At 37.5% G+C, this 23,208-nt stretch overlaps 1 protein-coding gene across 9 annotated transcripts in view; it reads right to left on the bottom strand.

The window, feature by feature from the left end:
• Positions 1-1,880: 1,880 nt before the first annotated feature.
• Positions 1,881-23,208, bottom strand: part of LOC121367500 (CAP-Gly domain-containing linker protein 1-like) — a 106,528-nt gene continuing 85,200 nt past the window's right edge. For 3 of the 9 annotated variants that reach the window (XM_041491714.1, XM_041491713.1, XM_041491711.1), the window contains 4 exons: positions 23,078-23,121; positions 22,132-22,253; positions 20,378-20,544; positions 1,928-4,058 (listed from right to left, as the gene is read on the bottom strand). In XM_041491714.1, the coding sequence (XP_041347648.1) occupies positions 2,731-4,058; positions 20,378-20,544; positions 22,132-22,253; positions 23,078-23,121 (1,661 nt within the window). In that variant the 3' untranslated portion in view covers positions 1,928-2,730. Of the gene's footprint in view, positions 4,059-7,154; positions 11,320-20,377; positions 20,545-22,131; positions 22,254-23,077; positions 23,122-23,208 lie in introns of those variants that run through there. The other 6 variants (XM_041491718.1, XM_041491712.1, XM_041491715.1 and 3 more) reach the window with 4 other exon arrangements.

Raw genomic sequence — 23,208 nt, forward strand, 5'->3', positions numbered from 1 at the left:
TAATAACACATATACATAGTTTGATGGGGTGTTTTTTTAAACAGTACCCAATCCGAATTCAGTAATGTATGTTATAAATGACAAATGAAGTTTATACGGTGTTAATTGAGAACTTGCAATCGAATACTTTTTTCCAAAAAAAGCTGAAATTATTTTGTCATCATCTGCAAATACAAATTTCGAAGGCGTCCCCGACGTTCCTGAGTCGTTTACTTTGAGTTTTTTCGAGCGTTGTCTTCTCCCATTCTTCAAGATGAATGTAGCTGTTATGGCTTGCTATTTCTGTAAACTATTAATCGTCCCAGAGAGAACGATGGCTGTGGCCACAAGTTGACTGAAACCAAAGGTCCACGCTTCACTGATGTTGGTTCTGGCACGATCATCAAGGGTAGCTTGGTGTATATATATATATATATATATATATATATATATATATATTCAGTTACGACGGATGGTACCGAGCGGGTTGTCACGAATTTCTATACATCCACCAAAGAGCAGATTGTGCCTGCCTGAACGTACCGTTTGTGTAGGTCACATCAATGTAACCCAGAAGGTCCCATCCATCCTACCAAATAATGAACATATACAGAATCGTTTTCTTCTGACTCCTTAGGGAAGCATTTGTCCAGTGAGCACGTATCCAGTCACCGATTTTGAGTTCGTACCCATGAATATTGGGAGTTTTAATGGTATACACATATCCTGTGTTAAAAAGTCTATTATTGCACGGGTTTGTCATCTGTCCAATGTAATACTGCATACCAGCGTTTACAAAACATATTTGCCTACGGGGGTAACAAGATTAGGTTCACCTCAAGACTTGGGGAAATTGCCACCCAGGTGCTAATTTTACCCCAGGAGTAATGACCACATTTGCTTCCAAGGGGTACTTTTGCTCCATAAGGTAAAGCTGTCCCAGGGGTAAGAAGGCGCATGTAAACAGGGCTTTAGCAATATATTTTTTTAAATACCTATTTAAGATAATAAAATTGTCTAAGACTGATGACTCAAATACATAGAATAGAATAGATGTTTAACAATATTCCATCATGAAAAATATTTCGGCTATTGGGTGTCAAAATATGGTAAATGCAAACATGAAGTGATCAACAACATCAATATAAAAATTCAACAGTTAAATAAAAACACAGTGCAAAGAACTGTGCAAAAATACAAATATCACAGATAGGTAATATTAAAATTTAGACTAACAGTCAGTGTCACGTAGAAATTGTAATAAACGTTTTGGATGGAATCGAAATTATTCCATCACATTTCTTTGACCAAGTATATATTTTCTGTTTCTTTCAGATGCTTACACTCCACAAAAATGTGGCGTACGGTCAGAGTACACTGACAGTGGATCCCTCTTCAAGATAAATGAATGGGTCAAATATGTATGACCGATGCGAGCACGACACAAGAGTGTTTCATCCTTCTTGTATTGCCTATAGGAGAACTGCCAATCTCCCACCGTGCCAATCATTTTGCTAAGTCGAAAAGATAAACTGGTTGATACTAGGTTTAAACTCAGTATAATGCACACCAACCCTGGCATGAGATAAATCCAAAGCAGACTTGGCAGCAGAATCTGCCTCCTCATTACCTCTGATGCCAACATGGCTGGGCACCCAACAAAATACAATATCTTTATTGGCAATAGAACCACTTTCGTATCGCAATCCCAATTAAGGGATGTTCCAGCTTCATATTTCGTAAAGCTTGTAGACAAGAAAGTGAATCTGTAAAAATAATAAATTTGGATTCAATAGAATCTTTTATTTCTTCCAATGCTTTAATGACTGCCCAAAAGCACTAAAGACTGATGCTGAGTCAGGCTATCTCAAGGAAATAATTTTATCTGATGGAAAAACTGTAGCACAAGCCATAGAATTCCCATCCCGTGATCCGTCTGTATAAACAGCAATGTAATCACGGTGCCTGTCAGATATGGGCTTATTGTTTGAATCAAGCTAAAGTGTGGGTTATACGTATATCTAATTTAGATAAAACTGCTGCTGTATTTGCGCAATCTTTATTAGTCAGTTAGTGAAAAAACAAAACAAAAAACAAATAATAACAGCATTTGATATTGCAAATAAAACATATATGTATACATACATGTATGTGTAGTATGATATATATATATATATATATAACGAATATAATCATTAAAGTGTATACCTTCAACGTGTGAAACCAAAGCTAAACCATATCCGTATTAGGAATCGACAGCTTTACTTCAGTCTCCCAACTGAAATATATGATATTTGTTTTTCTTGTTCGTTGTTCACGCTATTTGTTTGATGACGGCGATGAGGTGGGGTTAAGTTGACAAAGCAAAAGAGAATGAAATAACAACCTCAGAAACGGCAAATATAATGAAAACGTATCTTACAGATAAAAATGAACCTTGATTCTAATCCTACGACACTAAGAAAAAAAGAAAACAAGGAAATAGAAATAATAAACAATCCCGTTATATTTGTTGATATACTGTTGGTACTTATATGTCAATATGTATGGTTATTACAAAGTGTAAAGCTATTCTTTATGGCATATAAAATATACAAGATTAGATCCTTTACTACATTAGTAATATGGCACTAAGTAATCAATTAGTACTTGGTACAGCTTCAAACATATGAATCTCCTTACATACACGTTATCGGTGTCTATGTATATTAGTAAACGATGTGCAGAATTAACACACGGTGTTCTTGCTGACTAGGACACAACACAGCTGTCTGTTTTAGACTGTCCCGACACCAACTTCTCCAGCTCATCTCCTTGGCTGTACGCATTTCTCACTGATGACCTGGCCTTCGTCTCGCGCATGACAACTGCCTCTTGTGGCCCAGCTACAGACCCTTTACCGTCACGTGCAGAGATGTGCGGTGTTGTGTCAGCCCCGGGATTTGTTTTTGTACCATCATCTAAACCGGTTTCTGTTATAGGTTTAGTATCATCCTTTTTGTAGTCGTCTAGAAAACTCACCTTCTGCTGTAAAGATTCTGGACTCACCAAACCAGATTCCTTTGTCTTGCTCTCTTCTGCATTACTTTTCATTGTCGAAGAAATATTGTCATCCACGGAGTGTTCTGACTCTAAACATTCTGCTTCGCTGATGTCGGCATCAGAGTCTTCCTCCTGTGGTTCCTGGTCCGGAACAGCAGGCTTATAAGCATCTTCAGATGTGTCCGAACTCGACCCTTTCCTTGACTCTGCGCTGTCAAATTCTTCTGATGCATCCAAGTCATCACTGGTATTTGTTACTGAAACTGTAGAATTCTCATCGTTATCGATACCAACACTCTTGCTGTCTTTTTCTTCCTCCGTTTGTTTAAAACCACAGTTGTCATTAGTATTATCGGCGTCTGTGTCTGATGACCTCGGGTGACCTCTAAACCATTCTACTGATTCATCGTTGATGATTATCGCATCTCCAAGATTCTCAAACGCACCTTCAATGGGTGAACTGCTTACAGCCTTCGATTCGCTAGTCGTAGTGATCGAGTCATTCTGTCCTCCAACAGACTTAGTGGCGTCTCCGTCTGTTACAGATCCACTGTTAGTTGTCTGGGCAAATGCCGCATCCTCGATATATGAATTAACATCAATATCTTTTAATGCTGAATTCTCAGAAATGGTACAAGTATTTAACTGGGAAAGAGAAACCGAGAGCTTGTCGTCTTCAAGGTTACATGTATTTTGAGTTGCGTGACTTCCAGGTGCTAACACATCAATCTGTTTCTCAAAGCATCCTTCGGTTATTGCATTGTTTTCATAATAATCTGCACCGTCTAAGCATTCACCCGATGAAACAGGTTCATCTTGTCTTATAGTTTCTGCAGATGTATCTAACTGTGTTTCTTCGAACTTGGCCTCCGATTCATCATTCAGTTGAAAGCTGGGATTTCTTAGTTGAGAATGATCAGTTGGGTTGTCGCCAGCTACATTGGTTTTAGAAGTATCCGAATTTGATTTCTTCTCGAAATTACATTGACAAATTGACGTGATGCTATTATAGTTGTGTTCAGTGCCGTTTTCTTCACCTGAAATACAAACACATGATTACTCCTGGGAATGGGCAATTAATTAAAGTTCCTCTGTCAGCCATTATGTTACAGCACCTATTTTAAGGAGAGTTTAGTTGACTTTTACAACGTAATCTGGTTTATGGCTTTTCTCTTAAGTTGGGTAAAGTGAACATATACATTTTTTTGGTATTTATATGTTTTCATTGAGCCAACTATTTAAAGTATGTGATAGTTATGCCAATTACTATTTTAAAATTGAAGCCTGTGCAAGTCTGTTTACGATTCTGATAATATAACTATGCTGATGGAAGAATACGTCGAATTCCGGGTTCATTCACGACTCATTTAAAAAAGCACCTTTAGAAAGCTCACTTGCAATAAACTTCAGTGCAACACTTAACAAACAGACGACGGAAACGTTAGACTGCTATACAAAACAATTACACAGTGGGTTCTGTTTGGTTTGGGATTTTTGTTGTTTTGTTTTCTTACATTTCATTCCAACTTATTTTCGTGCTTAAAGAAATGAGAAGTTGCTGTTAAAATATGTTAAAATATAAATATCCTAGTCCAGTGGAAAAGTGTATTTAAAAGATTCCTTACTGATAAAGCAAAAATGTAGTTGGTTTCCTTTGATAGCTATGCCAGAATCTTTTCATTTCAACTTATTTTCTTGCTTATATCCAATCAAGGTTCAAGCACGCTGTCCTGTGCACACACCTCAATTATCTGGGTTGTCTGCCCAGAACAGTGGGTTAGTTGTTAGTGGTCAGTGAGAAAGAAGAGGGTGTAGTGGTCTTACACCTACCCATTGAGTCCTTAAAACTCGCTCTGGGTGGGAGCCGGTACTGGGCTGCGAACACAGTACCTACCAGTCTTATGTCCGATTGCTTAACCACGACACCACCGAGGCCGGTCACCCATTTGGAACCATACCAATCACATGAATGAGGTGGAGGGGAGCGCGAGTTGGATGGCCTAGTTGGAGGTCAGACGATCAACTCACCGTAAACTCGGCAGGCCCGTACGCACCCCAAACGTTATGTAAACTGGGGTATTATTTTTGCCATTGTTGGTCCCATCACGAGGAATTCGCCCCCCCCCCCCCCCTCCCCCATTATAAAGCCTGCGTACGGGCCTGCTCGGGTAGTTTGTTTATTCAAATAAACATTGAAGTATGCTTGTAAAGGACTACACAAAGGTTAACAATTCTAATTTTAAGTGCAGGTAGTTACGTTGTATCAGGTCAGCAATATCGAGTACTGTGAGGTTTTGATGATATAGGGTCCTTATTCAAATTACTGTATCAAAATAGGGCATTTTATCATTCGTTTTTCTTCTGGTGATGATAATCACACACACACACACACACACACACGCACACACACACACACATCGTTTATCCATCCGTTAAGCTGTATCCTAGCCAGCCGCGAGCGATTATTTGAGAAATCATTGATTTCAATGGCCGTATCCTAACCGCACGCGTACGGCGCCACATATAAATCGCTCGCGGACGGTTAGGGTATAGATTTAGTCATCTCCCAATAAAATGACAGTCGATTCTTTGAATAGCTTCCCTTCGCATGCGATGAAACACCAATTATTCCATACCAATATTTATTTGATATGTTTTATGTACGTCAGTTTTCTTCGTTCAGGTGTGACCATCCCATTAATTGGTCTTGTTTATTACAGACATGTTCAGCATGTTGTACAGCTCTAGTAGGACTGATTGATTTTGTTATTTGACCATATTAATATACAATCATTTAACAATGTATATTACCATAGTGCTGTGTTCATTCCTACACGAGTTATGGCCCGTTTAGAATCAGCTTACATTGCATAGCCAGTAGGCGCCATATTCCCTCCCTCCTCCTCCCATCACACCTTTTTTTTTTTCCCCACCATCTTTTCTATTCGCCTGTTACCCCGTAACACGACTCGTACAGTGTGGGTGCTCCTACCACTCCCCAAAATAAAATTCTGACTATGCATTAAAAACGTCTACTTAAGGCATTTACTACAGTAACTCAATTTTTTTTAATATATTATTAGATGTTTGCGTGCGTGTTTGGGAATAAACAGAATACAGCACTGCGTTACCATATTTAAATGATCCTTTGTTCCTATCGTCAGCTTGAATTATGTGCAACAATTTTGATTACAGAAGCACTATGCCAAACGTTATAAGATATATTATTTAGATCATATGATATATTACTTAGATCATATGATATATTACTTAGAGCATATAATATATTACTTACATCATATGATATATTACTTAGAGATCAGCGTGGAAGCATCTATCTGAAATCGTTCACTTTTATTTTTGTATACAAAAAGTTATAAAGTTTGTAGAGCAAACTCATTTGCGGGTAGAATGATGTAAGTACACGTTAAAAAGGCTTCTGGTTAGCACATTTTGCCCGAATATCTCCTTCGTTTTTGCACAAATTTGAGGATTTGCTACAGCACTAGGGGGGAGGGCAGTTGCCCCCTTCCTGCCCCCGTCTCGTACGCTTATGCACCCCAGACGAGAACGATACAGACTGTGCTAAATTCCATTCCTTTTATACATTAAGGCATGTGTGTCGAACTATAATTCACCACTAGCCAAGTAGACCTATAACTGCTAAGTGGACTATATCGTCTGGAGTTATTTAAATGTTGTTTTCATCAAATAACTCCAGTATTAGGTGACCAACACCGATTAAGCACAGATCAAAGACAAACATATGCTTGCATAATACTAGAGGTGGTGGTTGGCCCACTGAATTTAGACAGATACACTGCAGTAATTACACTTGCTAAAACATAAATGTATTAAGTTTCTTCATCAATGCATTTTCCAGAACAAGTTATCGGATTAAAATCACCACCACCACAATAATTAATCCATTCTGATTAACTTGAATGCTTTATTCTACTCTGTTGCAGTCCTAATAACCAAACACATAGCAAAACTTCATCTATTCATCTATCAATCCATCCAAACAACCATTCACTCATCCATCCATGATACATCCATCCATGCATCCCATTCACACATCCACACATTAAAACATCCTTGTGGTGAAACATGATACATGAACAACAAATATGAAAGTGTTATATATTGTATTCAACATGATAAAACATCATGTACTGATCATTACAATAGACAAATCAATGGTAAAACAAAGCAGGATGTTAGTTTAATGTACAAGGAATATATTAATAAATATAGGTCTATATTTGTACAGGGGGGTTTACACAAACAAAACGGTAGCATGTCAAACTATATCACTTGTTAACAAACTGACAGAGGCTGTAGGCACTATGAGTTGGGAAACTAACACTACTGAAATGGGCTACAGAACTGAAATGTGTTTAGAGACTGGAAAAGGGTGTGGAGGTAAAATTAAAAAAATTAAATCACACATTTGTTAAAACATTTCTTTGACTGCTTTGTACAGCGATACAATCTGAAATATGATTAGTTTTGTCATTTAAATGTGTGTTGAGAAAACCATGTTTTACTCTCCATATTGTTACCAGAAAATGTCTTGTAACCATGCCAACCAATTTTAAAAAATAAACATACTTTTAGAATATTTGAGAGACCCAAAAGATGTACATGTATGTAAGCTTTATTAAACATATAAATCATGTTTAAATATAATTGTTTGATTGTTTGAGGAGCTCATGCATTTCAAGACATTTGAGCACAATTTTACAATTCAAATCTCATAATGGTTAGAAGGAACGATGAAGAACTAGGCTCAATAACCAAATAGCAAACTTGATAACCACTGTAACAAATTATAATCAGTTGGCTGAAATTATTTTATATTATGTACTGGTATCTCCATTTGTTGTTTTGCATCTTCCATGTTATATAAAAAAAAAAAATTCAAGAAAAGGAAATATCTATACAAATTAGTTTATAATAATTTACGATAGTAAGTGGTATATTCAACACATTAACTGTAAAATCGTGCTTCACACTGCAATGTTTAAAATCTCTCACACTCCACAGTCCAGTCTCGTCACAGTTCCAGAGACCCTGCTAAAAACACTACATTTCTACAGCTAAAATACATGTGCGGACACCCATACATAAAAACTTTCCACCATTTCTTCGCAGATTATAAAAGATGCATAATGCATTTGCTAAAAGTCTAATGCATATCAATTTAACGATAATTTCTCAATAAATTCAACCATTTTTCACTGGGATAAATGGATGCATAGATATATAAAAGGTATGGGTTATTAATAATACTAGAAGTGATGGAAAATTCAAATTAATGATGATGATGATAAATGCAAACAGATTTTTATATATAATTATGTACATTCAGTTCATATGAATTCTTTGACAAGGAGAAAACCATTTATTTTCTACTCTATATCCAATAAATTAACCTGTGGAGAATAATGCACTTCATGGGTACACAGACATAATATACGGATACACAGCATACATAACATACTGCTTTGCACAACTCATACTAGTTTTTGTCCTGTGCAAGTTCTGTAAAAAATCTCATACATTTTATTTTTCATAAAATTTTACTGGAAGACTGATGCAGCATATTTAGACTATAATCTGTGCTCATTTTCATATCCCATAAGAACAGTTTAATTGGAATAAGCTTTTTTTTTATATAGTTCCACTTATCATAGCTTGATGACCAATGCCATTTGGCTATTGTCGAAGTTTTATCTATCTAAAATATTAATGTCTCCATATTTCAGAATGAGCTAATGTTATCTTGCAGTTTATATTGAATAATAATAATAATAATAACAATAATAATTTGGGGAAAGTGAAATTCTTCATTGCTCATAAAAAAAGAAGAGACAAATTACTTTCAAGTTGTGCATGAAAGCACTAAATTAGTTATTATTGTACATGTGGGTTAGATCAAAACATGTTGAATCTCTCATTTAAAAAAACTCAAAATGATACCAGGAAGAAAAAACACAGAGAAAATTGAATGCATATTATTTCCCTACAAACAGTACTCATAAAGAACATGCATATCTTACATATCAAAGATATGCACATTTAATCTCATTAAAAGAAGACCCTGTTTAAAATGAGCAAGACACTAAGACAAGCATATAAAAAGAGTTGGATCATGTTTGACTGTGGGATGATAACGTCACTCAAACAAGACTGTAACAAATTGTTTTAAATTCCAATCCTACCAATTTGCTGTAGCCAGGGTATTTTATCAAGGGAATGCAGTAAGTCATATCACAAGGAGGTCGAGTGAACAAGACTTGGTTAAGTTGTTAACTTTTCAGACACAAAGCTCACAAAGATGAAGATGTAAATGAGAAATGATTTGTGTTGGGTACATGTATAATTTGTGTTTGTCCAAAACTGTAGCACACCTTGAATACACTGAACGACTGGCAAGTGTATCAGTAGTTCAGAATGTTTCTAAAATCCTTCTCGACAGATCTACTTTTGCAAACAATGTTCATTACAATCTGTGTACAACAAAGCAGGGCAGTAAACAACAATACAGACAATTAGATCTTATTTGTCAGAACATACTTTCTAAATGTAAATTATAAAAAAAAAAAAAAAAAAATCATAATAATTGGCCTCTAATGCTGAAAGTTTGAATACCACCAAAGGGATTTTACTCATTTTACTAATGCCCATATTAATATTACTTTTACTAACAGAAATGAAAACAAAGTCAAACTTTTTATTCTGCAATTAACTAATTAGTATTTTGTAAGGTATCTGGACCAACAAATTAGAAAACCTATTAAGAGGTATTTATAATATATAGTTTGCAGGTTTTGACATAACTGCTTCTCATGTGGTTTACAAAGGATACACAATCTAAAAATGAGAAGTAACCCTGAGATATCGTGTTTAGGAGACCAGTAGTAATCACCACTAGACCACAGTTACTTTCCATCTGGAGTCAGTGTGGAGTTAAAAAAACCCACCCAAAAACCCATTAGAATTAAATGTCTCATCTACCATAAACTTATTCAATGTCACCAACAGATGCATCCATAGTCTTTTAATTTAATAATTTATAAAGTTATTTTTTTACATGCATTGTAATGAAAATCCATAGGAGCAACTATAAATCAAGTTCCATTGATTTACAACTTTTAGTTTGTGAGAGATGGAGCTAGACACAACACTAGTCTTGATGTTGTAGCCGACAGCACCACTGAAACGTAATACCTGTATCTTGATTAGTTTCTTCATAAAGGCAAGACAAAAAAACACATATCATTGCAATCTGTTCATTTAGCAATTTCTTCCTGAACACAACAGTCACCAACTTGACATGTTCATACCGTATTTGGCAGACAAACAGCTGACAAATGCTTTTAAAACTCAGTTATCACTGCAAACCATGGGACAGTTTAGTTTGACATGTGTATGGCCACCACTGCTACTTCTAACGAGCAAACAACAATCTTTGGCACTTGATCCTAACCAGGAACATCTTCGTAACTAAGAACATCGTAATTATCAACAATGATTCTTTTTCTCATTATGCTTATTTTTATAGCATTTACAAGTTTTGTTTTAGCAGGCAATTTATGCAACTATTTGTACCCATGATGTGAAAGATCAACATGTCTTCCACATGCAAGGACTACAATATAACATAATCCTTAAGCAAAAACAGGATATGAAAAATAAATGTGCTACTGGGCATTTTCAAGACGACAAATTAAAGCCAATTTTTTAAATTTCAAATACCTGTATTTTTGTCACTACTGTATGCAAGTATTTATTACCATTTATATTCCGATCAGATGATCATCAGCTACTTAATGCGAAGTCATTGGTGGCCATTTAACTGATAGTCGCTGACATTTAAAAAAAAAAAAAGTAACTATCCATATATCATTGTCAAGATAAACCCTCCAACTGCTAACTTTCCATGAACTGTTCATGCTCAGTCTTTCTCCAGGGTGCAATGACATTTTTACCCCTAAAAAACCAACACAGACTGCTTCAAGGCAACAGTTCCGCCAGTCTGAAAAGGGTTAACTGAGATTTAAGGAGTCGAGTTACACAAACTGGAATGATGCTTAGAGGCAAGTCAAATGGTTACATCCACGAAGCATGACGTAATGATATCAAGTGACCATCACCAGTCAAACAAGACATGCCGTGCATGAAAACATGGAATGAACAGCGAGATGGAACGGGATTGAGACATCACAGAGAGGCAGGACTTGCTTCAGAACGTTTGTTCATCGTCACACTCGTCAGTCCAGTGTCCAAACACTGCAAGACAGAAACAAAGCAAACCATGGATGCAGGTCAGTTGAATGAGGTTAGCATCAAGTCAAACAGAAACAGTAGGTTAATGTCATCTAGTATTCTGCCATTGTAATCAAAACAAAATTCCTGAAATATTTTAAGGAAACTTCATCACCCTTTTTAAATCATTTACTATTGAGTATCAAGCACGGATGTAATACCCATTTAAACATAACAGCTTAAATAATTTTTTAAAAGCTGAAACCTCTATACTGTATCTAAATAACAGTCATTTTTCAGCATTTCAGATCAAAGTTAAAGTTTACTTTTGCTTAACAATATCACTAGAGCACATTGATTTATTAATCATCGGTTATTGGATGTCAAAACACATGGTAATTTATACACAGTCTTAAAGAAATCCGCTACATTTTTCCATTACAAGCAAGGGATGCATTTCAGATCAAATCCAATCTACTTTCTGAAAAAATATTTTTTTAAAAGATGGGGAGGGAGGGGGAGAGAAGAGAGCTGAAATTAAAATTTAAAAACCCTAAACCACCACTGTCGCACAAACTAGAAATACTGGCAATTAGCAGCAAGAGATCTTTTACATGACTGACACAACACACCGACAGCCTTTGATACATACTAGTAGTGGAACATTGATGGAATGGGGTCCCCATTCTACAACCCACTGCACTCAAGGTTAACACTGTAACCACTGAGCCACCTGCACTAAGTCGATATGAACTTCAATTATGTGCTAACTTCAACATATATTCTTTTACTAAAAAAAGATGATAGAAAGATTACAACCTCTCTACTTTCAAGATTTATGGATGGCAGGATACACTATAGAACTAATACAACAGACCCATCTAGATTATTGTTCTGCTAAAAAGCTCATTTACACTTCTTCTTTTTTAAAAACATAAATAAGAATTGACGACAACACGAGAAGTTAATTTCTTTTGTATATGATTGTGATGGCAGAATAATGAGGTGGCAGTTGAATAAAATGTCTGATAGAATGTTATCCAAAAATATTGAGCCAAATTTACAAAGCCTGTTTATGTCTTATACCTACATTTACAATGCTTAAACACATGTTTATGTCTTACACGTAACTACATACATTTACAATGCTTAAACACATGTTTATGTCTTACACGTGTGTAACTACATACATTTACAATGCTTAAACACCTGCATTTAAGAAAAACAGGCTTCGTATATTCCGCCCTATGTTTTAATTACATGATTATTTAAAACAATTTTTATAGTATCATTTCAGCAAATCAATCCAAAATGTTTGATTAACATCTGTTTTATCAGACAAAGAGTTCAATGGCCATAATCAGAAGATGAAAACATACGATGCAAGGAAAATGACTGCATTCTGAAATGAAACATGTGTACCACATGCACTGTAATGCACAAGGACTTGGGAAATTTCCTTGCATACAAATAAAACTTGAGCCTAAATTCACGAAAAATTATTAATATAAAATATATATGTAATACAAATTCAGGCACCACTGACAAAGTATTATAGGAACAATGCAAGGGTTCCAAGTACAATGACTACATTAATAAATTCACTGAAGATATTAAATGTTGGTTAAACTTTTGTGATCTGGAAATTTAGTTTCTAATACTGATGAACATTAATTATGCAGGCACATTTTATGTGTGTGATTATTTAGTTTTAATGCTGGCTATGCAAGCAAACATGTCTTACTAATACGTGATTATTTATGGATTAGAGACTGAACAGTATATGAACGAACAAATAAATGTATACGTACATCCATGTGTATATGGATATGAATTAATTAATGATTATGTGAATAAATGAATGAAGGAATGAATAAATGAATGAATGAAGAACGAACAAATGAATGAATGAAAAATTAATTATCATGTTTAACATTCCAACACAACAACGTACATTGATATTGTCATTCTAGCTAAGACTTCATTCATTCTCTGATTCACCGACTGGGGAGACTGCAGAAGTTTTACAATAATATTACCTGCTATTTAATTTTGACTGTGTTAGAACATCTACTTAAATTATCTTGGTTACAGTACGAGTCCTCTGGTCACTTTATGTTTCCCTTGCATGATTATGTCAGTATGAATGGAAGAGTGTTTACCGAGTAGAGCGACTTACTTTCACAGATATCACAGTAGGGTCTGATGAATGTGACGGTGTTTACCGAGTAGAGCGACTTACTTTCACAGATATCACAGTAGGGTCTGATCAGTGTGACAGTGTTTACCGAGTACAGCGACTTACTTTCACAGATATCACAGTAGGGTCTGATCAGTGTGACAGTGTTTACTGAGTACAGCGACTTACTTTCACAGATATCACAGTAGGGTCTGATGAATGTGACAGTGTTTACCGAGTACAGCGACTTACTTTCACAGATATCACAGTAGGGTCTGATGAATGTGACAGTGTTTACCGAGTAGAGCGACTTACTTTCACAGATATCACAGTAGGGTCTGATGAATGTGACAGTGTTTACCGAGTACAGCGACTTACTTTCACAGATATCACAGTAGGGTCTGATGAATGTGACAGTGTTTACCGAGTAGAGCGACTTACTTTCACAGATATCACAGTAGGGTCTGATGAATGTGACAGTGTTTACCGAGTAGAGCGACTTACTTTCACAGATATCACAGTAGGGTCTGATGAATGTGAGTGTTTACCGAGTACAGCGACTTACTTTCACAGATATCACAGTAGGGTCTGATCAGTGTGACAGTGTTTACCGAGTAGAGCGACTTACTTTCACAGATATCACAGTAGGGTCTGATGAATGTGAGTGTTTACCGAGTACAGCGACTTACTTTCACAGATATCACAGTAGGGTCTGATGAATGTGACGGTGTTTACCGAGTAGAGCGACTTACTTTCACAGATATCACAGTAGGGTCTGATCAGTGTGACAGTGTTTACCGAGTAGAGCGACTTACTTTCACAGATATCACAGTAGGGTCTGATGAATGTGACGGTGTTTACTGAGTACAGCGACTTACTTTCACAGATATCACAGTAGGGTCTGATGAATGTGACGGTGTTTACCGAGTAGAGCGACTTACTTTCACAGATATCACAGTAGGGTCTGATGAATGTGACGGTGTTTACCGAGTAGAGCGACTTACTTTCACAGATATCACAGTAGGGTCTGATCAGCGTGACAGTGTTTACCAAGTAGAGTGACTTACTTTCACAGATATCACAGTAGGGTCTGATGAATGTGACGGTGTTTACCGAGTACAGCGACTTACTTTCACAGATATCACAGTAGGGTCTGATGAATGTGACGGTGTTTACCGAGTACAGCGACTTACTTTCACAGATATCACAGTAGGGTCTGATGAATGTGACGGTGTTTACCGAGTACAGCGACTTACTTTCACAGATATCACAGTAGGGTCTGATCAGCGTGACAGTGTTTACCGAGTAGAGCGACTTACTTTCACAGATATCACAGTAGGGTCTGATCAGTGTGACAGTGTTTACAGAGTAGAGCGACTTACTTTCACAGATATCACAGTAGGGTCTGATGAATGTGACAGTGTTTACCGAGTACAGCGACTTACTTTCACAGATATCACAGTAGGGTCTGATCAGCGTGACAGTGTTTACCGAGTAGAGCGACTTACTTTCACAGATATCACAGTAGGGTCTGATGAATGTGACGGTGTTTACCGAGTACAGCGACTTACTTTCACAGATATCACAGTAGGGTCTGATGAATGTGACAGTGTTTACCGAGTACAGCGACTTACTTTCACAGATATCACAGTAGGGTCTGATGAATGTGACGGTGTTTACCGAGTACAGTGACTTACTTTCACAGATATCACAGTAGGGTCTGATGAATGTGAGTGTTTACCGAGTAGAGCGACTTACTTTCACAGATATCACAGTAGGGTCTGATGAATGTGAGTGTTTACCGAGTACAGTGACTTACTTTCACAGATATCACAGTAGGGTCTGATCAGTGTGACAGTGTTTACCGAGTAGAGCGACTTACTTTCACAGATATCACAGTAGGGTCTGATGAATGTGAGTGTTTACCGAGTACAGCGACTTACTTTCACAGATATCACAGTAGGGTCTGATGAATGTGACGGTGTTTACCGAGTAGAGCGACTTACTTTCACAGATATCACAGTAGAGTCTGATGAATGTGACGGTGTTTACCGAGTACAGCGACTTACTTTCACAGATATCACAGTAGGGTCTGATGAATGTGACGGTGTTTACCGAGTACAGCGACTTACTTTCACAGATATCACAGTAGGGTCTGATCAGTGTGACAGTGTTTACAGAGTAGAGCGACTTACTTTCACAGATATCACAGTAGGGTCTGATGAATGTGACGGTGTTTACTGAGTACAGCGACTTACTTTCACAGATATCACAGTAGGGTCTGATGAATGTGACGGTGTTTACCGAGTAGAGCGACTTATTTTCACAGATATCACAGTAGGGTCTGATCAGTGTGACAGTGTTTACAGAGTAGAGCGACTTACTTTCACAGATATCACAGTAGGGTCTGATCAGTGTGACAGTGTTTACAGAGTAGAGCGACTTACTTTCACAGATATCACAGTAGGGTCTGATGAATGTGACGGTGTTTACCGAGTACAGCGACTTACTTTCACAGATATCACAGTAGGGTCTGATCAGCGTGACAGTGTTTACCGAGTAGAGCGACTTACTTTCACAGATATCACAGTAGGGTCTGATCAGTGTGACAGTGTTTACAGAGTAGAGCGACTTACTTTCACAGATATCACAGTAGGGTCTGATGAATGTGACAGTGTTTACCGAGTACAGCGACTTACTTTCACAGATATCACAGTAGGGTCTGATCAGCGTGACAGTGTTTACCGAGTAGAGCGACTTACTTTCACAGATATCACAGTAGGGTCTGATGAATGTGACGGTGTTTACCGAGTACAGCGACTTACTTTCACAGATATCACAGTAGGGTCTGATGAATGTGACAGTGTTTACCGAGTACAGCGACTTACTTTCACAGATATCACAGTAGGGTCTGATGAATGTGACGGTGTTTACCGAGTACAGCGACTTACTTTCACAGATATCACAGTAGGGTCTGATGAATGTGAGTGTTTACCGAGTAGAGCGACTTACTTTCACAGATATCACAGTAGGGTCTGATGAATGTGAGTGTTTACCGAGTACAGCGACTTACTTTCACAGATATCACAGTAGGGTCTGATCAGTGTGACAGTGTTTACAGAGTACAGCGACTTACTTTCACAGATATCACAGTAGGGTCTGATCAGTGTGACAGTGTTTACCGAGTACAGCGACTTACTTTCACAGATATCACAGTAGGGTCTGATGAATGTGAGTGTTTACCGAGTACAGCGACTTACTTTCACAGATATCACAGTAGGGTCTGATGAATGTGACAGTGTTTACCGAGTACAGCGACTTACTTTCACAGATATCACAGTAGGGTCTGATGAATGTGAGTGTTTACCGAGTACAGCGACTTACTTTCACAGATATCACAGTAGGGTCTGATCAGTGTGACAGTGTTTACCGAGTAGAGCGACTTACTTTCACAGATATCACAGTAGGGTCTGATGAATGTGAGTGTTTACCGAGTACAGCGACTTACTTTCACAGATATCACAGTAGGGTCTGATGAATGTGACGGTGTTTACCGAGTACAGCGACTTACTTTCACAGATATCACAGTAGGGTCTGATCAGCGTGACAGTGTTTACCGAGTAGAGCGACTTACTTTCACAGATATCACAGTAGGGTCTGATCAGTGTGACGGTGTTTACAGAGTAGAGCGACTTACTTTCACAGATATCACAGTAGGGTCTGATGAATGTGACGGTGTTTACCGAGTACAGCGACTTACTTTCACAGATATCACAGTAGGGTCTGATGAATGTGACGGTGTTTACCGAGTAGAGCGACTTATTTTCACAGATATCACAGTAGGGTCTGATCAGTGTGACAGTGTTTACAGAGTAGAGCGACTTACTTTCACAGATATCACAGTAGGGTCTGATCAGTGTGACAGTGTTTACAGAGTAGAGCGACTTACTTTCACAGATATCACAGTAGGATCTGATGAATGTGACAGTGTTTACTGAGTACAGCGACTTACTTTCACAGATATCACAGTAGGGTCTGATCAGTGTGACAGTGTTTACCGAGTACAGCGACTTACTTTCACAGATATCACAGTAGGGTCTGATGAATGTGAGTGTTTACCGAGTACAGCGACTTACTTTCACAGATATCACAGTAGGGTCTGATGAATGTGAGTGTTTACCGAGTAGAGCGACTTACTTTCACAGATATCACAGTAGGGTCTGATGAATGTGAGTGTTTACCGAGTACAGCAACTTACTTTCACAGATATCACAGTAGGGTCTGATCAGTGTGACAGTGTTTACCGAGTAGAGCGACTTACTTTCACAGATATCACAGTAGGGTCTGATGAATGTGACGGTGTTTACCGAGTACAGCGACTTACTTTCACAGATATCACAGTAGGGTCTGATGAATGTGACGGTGTTTACCGAGTAGAGCGACTTACTTTCACAGATATCACAGTAGGGTCTGATGAATGTGACGGTGTTTACCGAGTAGAGCGACTTACTTTCACAGATATCACAGTAGGGTCTGATGAATGTGACGGTGTTTACCGAGTACAGCGACTTACTTTCACAGATATCACAGTAGGGTCTGATGAATGTGACGGTGTTTACCGAGTACAGCGACTTACTTTCACAGATATCACAGTAGGGTCTGATGAATGTGACGGTGTTTACCGAGTACAGCGACTTACTTTCACAGATATCACAGTAGGGTCTGATCAGCGTGACGGTGTTTACCGAGTAGAGCGACTTACTTTCACAGATATCACAGTAGGGTCTGATCAGCATGACAGTGTTTACCGAGTAGAGCGACTTACTTTCACAGATATCACAGTAGGGTCTGATCAGCGTGACAGTGTTTACCGAGTACAGCGACTTACTTTCACAGATATCACAGTAGGGTCTGATGAATGTGACGGTGTTTACCGAGTAGAGCGACTTACTTTCACAGATATCACAGTAGGGTCTGATCAGTGTGACAGTGTTTACAGAGTAGAGCGACTTACTTTCACAGATATCACAGTAGGGTCTGATCAGTGTGACAGTGTTTACAGAGTAGAGCGACTTACTTTCACAGATATCACAGTAGGGTCTGATGAATGTGACAGTGTTTACCGAGTACAGCGACTTACTTTCACAGATATCACAGTAGAGTCTCATCAGTGTGACAGTGTTTACAGAGTAGAGCGACTTACTTTCACAGATATCACAGTAGGGTCTGATGAATGTGACAGTGTTTACCGAGTACAGCGACTTACTTTCACAGATATCACAGTAGGGTCTGATCAGTGTGACAGTGTTTACAGAGTAGAGCGACTTACTTTCACAGATATCACAGTAGGGTCTGATCAGTGTGACAGTGTTTACAGAGTAGAGCGACTTACTTTCACAGATATCACAGTAGGGTCTGATGAATGTGACGGTGTTTACAGAGTACAGTGACTTACTTTCACAGATATCACAGTAGGGTCTGATGAATGTGACAGTGTTTACCGAGTACAGCGACTTACTTTCACAGATATCACAGTAGAGTCTCATCAGTGTGACAGTGTTTACAGAGTAGAGCGACTTACTTTCACAGATATCACAGTAGGGTCTGATGAATGTGACAGTGTTTACCGAGTACAGCGACTTACTTTCACAGATATCACAGTAGGGTCTGATCAGTGTGACAGTGTTTACAGAGTAGAGCGACTTACTTTCACAGATATCACAGTAGGGTCTGATCAGTGTGACAGTGTTTACAGAGTAGAGCGACTTACTTTCACAGATATCACAGTAGGGTCTGATGAATGTGACGGTGTTTACAGAGTACAGTGACTTACTTTCACAGATATCACAGTAGGGTCTGATGAATGTGACAGTGTTTACCGAGTACAGCGACTTACTTTCACAGATATCACAGTAGAGTCTCATCAGTGTGACAGTGTTTACAGAGTAGAGCGACTTACTTTCACAGATATCACAGTAGGGTCTGATGAATGTGACGGTGTTTACCGAGTACAGCGACTTACTTTCACAGATATCACAGTAGGGTCTGATGAATGTGACGGTGTTTACCGAGTACAGCGACTTACTTTCACAGATATCACAGTAGGGTCTGATGAATGTGACAGTGTTTACCGAGTACAGCGACTTACTTTCACAGATATCACAGTAGGGTCTGATCAGCGTGACAGTGTTTACCGAGTAGAGCGACTTACTTTCACAGATATCACAGTAGGGTCTGATCAGTGTGACAGTGTTTACAGAGTAGAGCGACTTACTTTCACAGATATCACAGTAGGGTCTGATCAGTGTGACAGTGTTTACAGAGTAGAGCGACTTACTTTCACAGATATCACAGTAGGGTCTGATGAATGTGACAGTGTTTACCGAGTACAGCGACTTACTTCACAGATATCACAGTAGAGTCTCATCAGTGTGACAGTGTTTACAGAGTAGAGCGACTTACTTTCACAGATATCACAGTAGGGTCTGATGAATGTGACAGTGTTTACCGAGTACAGCGACTTACTTTCACAGATATCACAGTAGGGTCTGATCAGTGTGACAGTGTTTACAGAGTAGAGCGACTTACTTTCACAGATATCACAGTAGGGTCTGATCAGTGTGACAGTGTTTACAGAGTAGAGCGACTTACTTTCACAGATATCACAGTAGGGTCTGATGAATGTGACGGTGTTTACAGAGTACAGCGACTTACTTTCACAGATATCACAGTAGGGTCTGATGAATGTGACAGTGTTTACCGAGTACAGCGACTTACTTTCACAGATATCACAGTAGAGTCTCATCAGTGTGACAGTGTTTACAGAGTAGAGCGACTTACTTTCACAGATATCACAGTAGGGTCTCATCAGTGTGACAGTGTTTACAGAGTAGAGCGACTTACTTTCACAGGTATCACAGTAGGGTCTGATCTGGTTCTTGTCGCCGTGGTACTGGGTCGGTGGCACATCGTCCGACATGGCCTGTTTGGGACAGTCATCTGTGTCATGAAGATCAAACACGTCACAGATATCACAGAACAACCTTGGTGCTGCTCTCTGTCTCACCGGTCTAAAATAACAATTAAACCAGTAACATGCGTCTCTCTAATTATTTACTGTATACTAACATATGAAACATCCACCACCACCACTTTCACATTCTCCCCTACTTCAAGAGTTCTGATAACAGGATTAAAACATTTTATGTATTCTAATACTTTTAATAACAAGTTTGCATAATTAGATAATTATTAAAAAGTTTCATATTTATTATAACAAATGAGTTGATAAACAAAATATATTCCAAATTAAAATGTGCAGAAAACTAATTATGTCAGGCAGGGTTCACGCAAGGGGACGACGTGGGCGAAATAATTGCCCATTTGTACTAAACTTCGCCTTACTTTTAATCCATGGCAAAGTTCTAAGTCACCTTCTTTTTCAAAAAATAATTATCACAATGGTTTTGGGGGCTTTTTTCCCTTTGAAATATTGGTACATTTTGCCTCCATTTTGTCCAAAGATCATGTGACCACATTTTAAGATCGGCCAGTGGATTTCTATCAAATTATATTTATTAATAATACATTGAGGAATAACAAAATATTTTATTGCTATTCTTCATTTGTTACGTACAGTTTTATAAACACAAGGGACTGAATAAATAAATCGCAAACAAAAATAACTTGTTAAAAATAATGTTACCAATTTTTCAAGATTCGTCGCTTTCAAACGCAAAGGAACCAGTGTAAAGATCATTAATAGGCCTTCTTTGTTTCTCTACAAGCCTCATTTGAATTTTTTAATGACAATAAAGACAAATCTCCTTACGTCATTCAGTTAATGATACAGACTTTGTGCCTATGACAGAGTACTACAGAGATGGCTGCCTATCACTAGCTGGTCACGTGAAAGGAGATTATGTGACCCACTATGAATAGCTGCAAAAAAGACTTGTTTTACTGTTGTGATAAGAGAATGAGAATAAACAGTTCTTGTAAACTTGTACACAAATTAAATTAATTGACATGGACATGGTAAATGATATTTGGCATTTTCAACACATTTGGCTTTTTGTCTCATTTCTCCTTCACCAAAACTTCACTTCTCCCTAAAGTTCCTCACTTCTCCCTAAAGTGTCTTCTAGCTTGAACCCTGGTCAGGTATTAAATATATAATATTTATGTAAAACTACCTTATCCATAGCCTCAATCAAAATTACGTTCTCAGTATGAAAGTAAATTTGTTATGAGACTAGGATGAACAAGTGAAAAGCTATTTATAATTTGCAATATTTTGACCAAATTGTGGTAACTTATTTGAAGGTAATGTAGTAAGAAACAGTCTTAATTAAATTGTGTAAAATATCTGATGGTAATATAGTAAGAAACAGTCTTAATCAAATTGTGTAAAATATCTGATGGTAATATAGTAAGAAACAGTCTTAATTAAATTGTGTAAAATATCTGATGGTAATATAGTAAGAAACAGTCTTAATCAAATTGTGTAAAATATCTGATGTTAATATAGTAAGAAACAGTCTTAATTAAATTGTTATAAATTATTTCAAGATAATGTAGTAAGAAAGACTGTTCGAGTCTAAATCAAATTGTTATAAATTATTTCAAGATGTTACAGAAGAAATACTGAGTCTTACGATGTGTCCATCATGACATCACCGCCACCGTTGACCACACCCGTTTCCATGGCTTCAAGACGAATCTTCATCTCTTCGTGCTTTCTCTGCATGTCTCCTATCACCGAGTTGAGGAAGGCAATCTGGGGCAAACAAACCATATTGACTATATTAGATATTATATCACATGTCGTGACATGTTATATTATATCACATATTATAACATATAAATATTTTAAAGATTTATTTCTTTAAGACAGAAAGGAGAAAGCAGACATTTATGACTATAACAGAACTAGAACCTCACGTGGTGTATCTACATGTATGTCTAAATGCCAAAATAAGTCAACAAGGGAGAACATATATGTACAACAAAAGACTGTAAAATGTTGATATGTTATTTTAACTTTGTTTATTACTTGCCACTATTAAAAGCAGTTATTTCCCTTGACATCTGACTAACAATTTCACTCTTTACTTCATGTTTTAAAAGCTAAAAACACCAAACTTTCACTTCTTGTACCAGAATTAGTTTCCATAACCAGGTATATGATAATTATATGATATTAAATGAGCTTCTATTTCGTATCAAGTTTATGCCCAGAGTGAATTAATTTTCAATTGTCACAAGCATTAGCGAGTGACAATGAAAATTATTTCACAAGGGACATAAACATGATTCGAAATTGTAGCAAGTTTAATATCCTATTTATCACCCATAATCGATCTTAATTTATATCACTGAACTCGTTTGAAAGACATTCCTGTAACTTAGTGTAAGGTTGTAGTGCACCAATTGATGACGTCAACGTGTGACGTCAAAAGTGGGACGTCCCACATTGCATTCTAGTGGGACGTATCACTTTGATATGTACCAAGATATTTTTAACCATATGGGTAATAATGCTTTCTACCTTTAGTAAAAGGATAAAATTCTCAAAAATTCTAAGAAGCAACAGTAACTCACCTGCTGTTCCTTTTCTGACAATGACTTAGATAGGTCCGAATCACCTGAAAGTGTACGAATTATGAAATTACACGTCTTTTGGAAGAAATACATGGAAAATAAAGTGACATGGAAAATGAAGTGACACAAAC

The sequence above is a fragment of the Gigantopelta aegis genome, chromosome 3 (genome assembly GCF_016097555.1).
Source record: "Gigantopelta aegis isolate Gae_Host chromosome 3, Gae_host_genome, whole genome shotgun sequence".
In the NCBI taxonomy this organism is placed as follows: domain Eukaryota; kingdom Metazoa; phylum Mollusca; class Gastropoda; order Neomphalida; family Peltospiridae; genus Gigantopelta; species Gigantopelta aegis.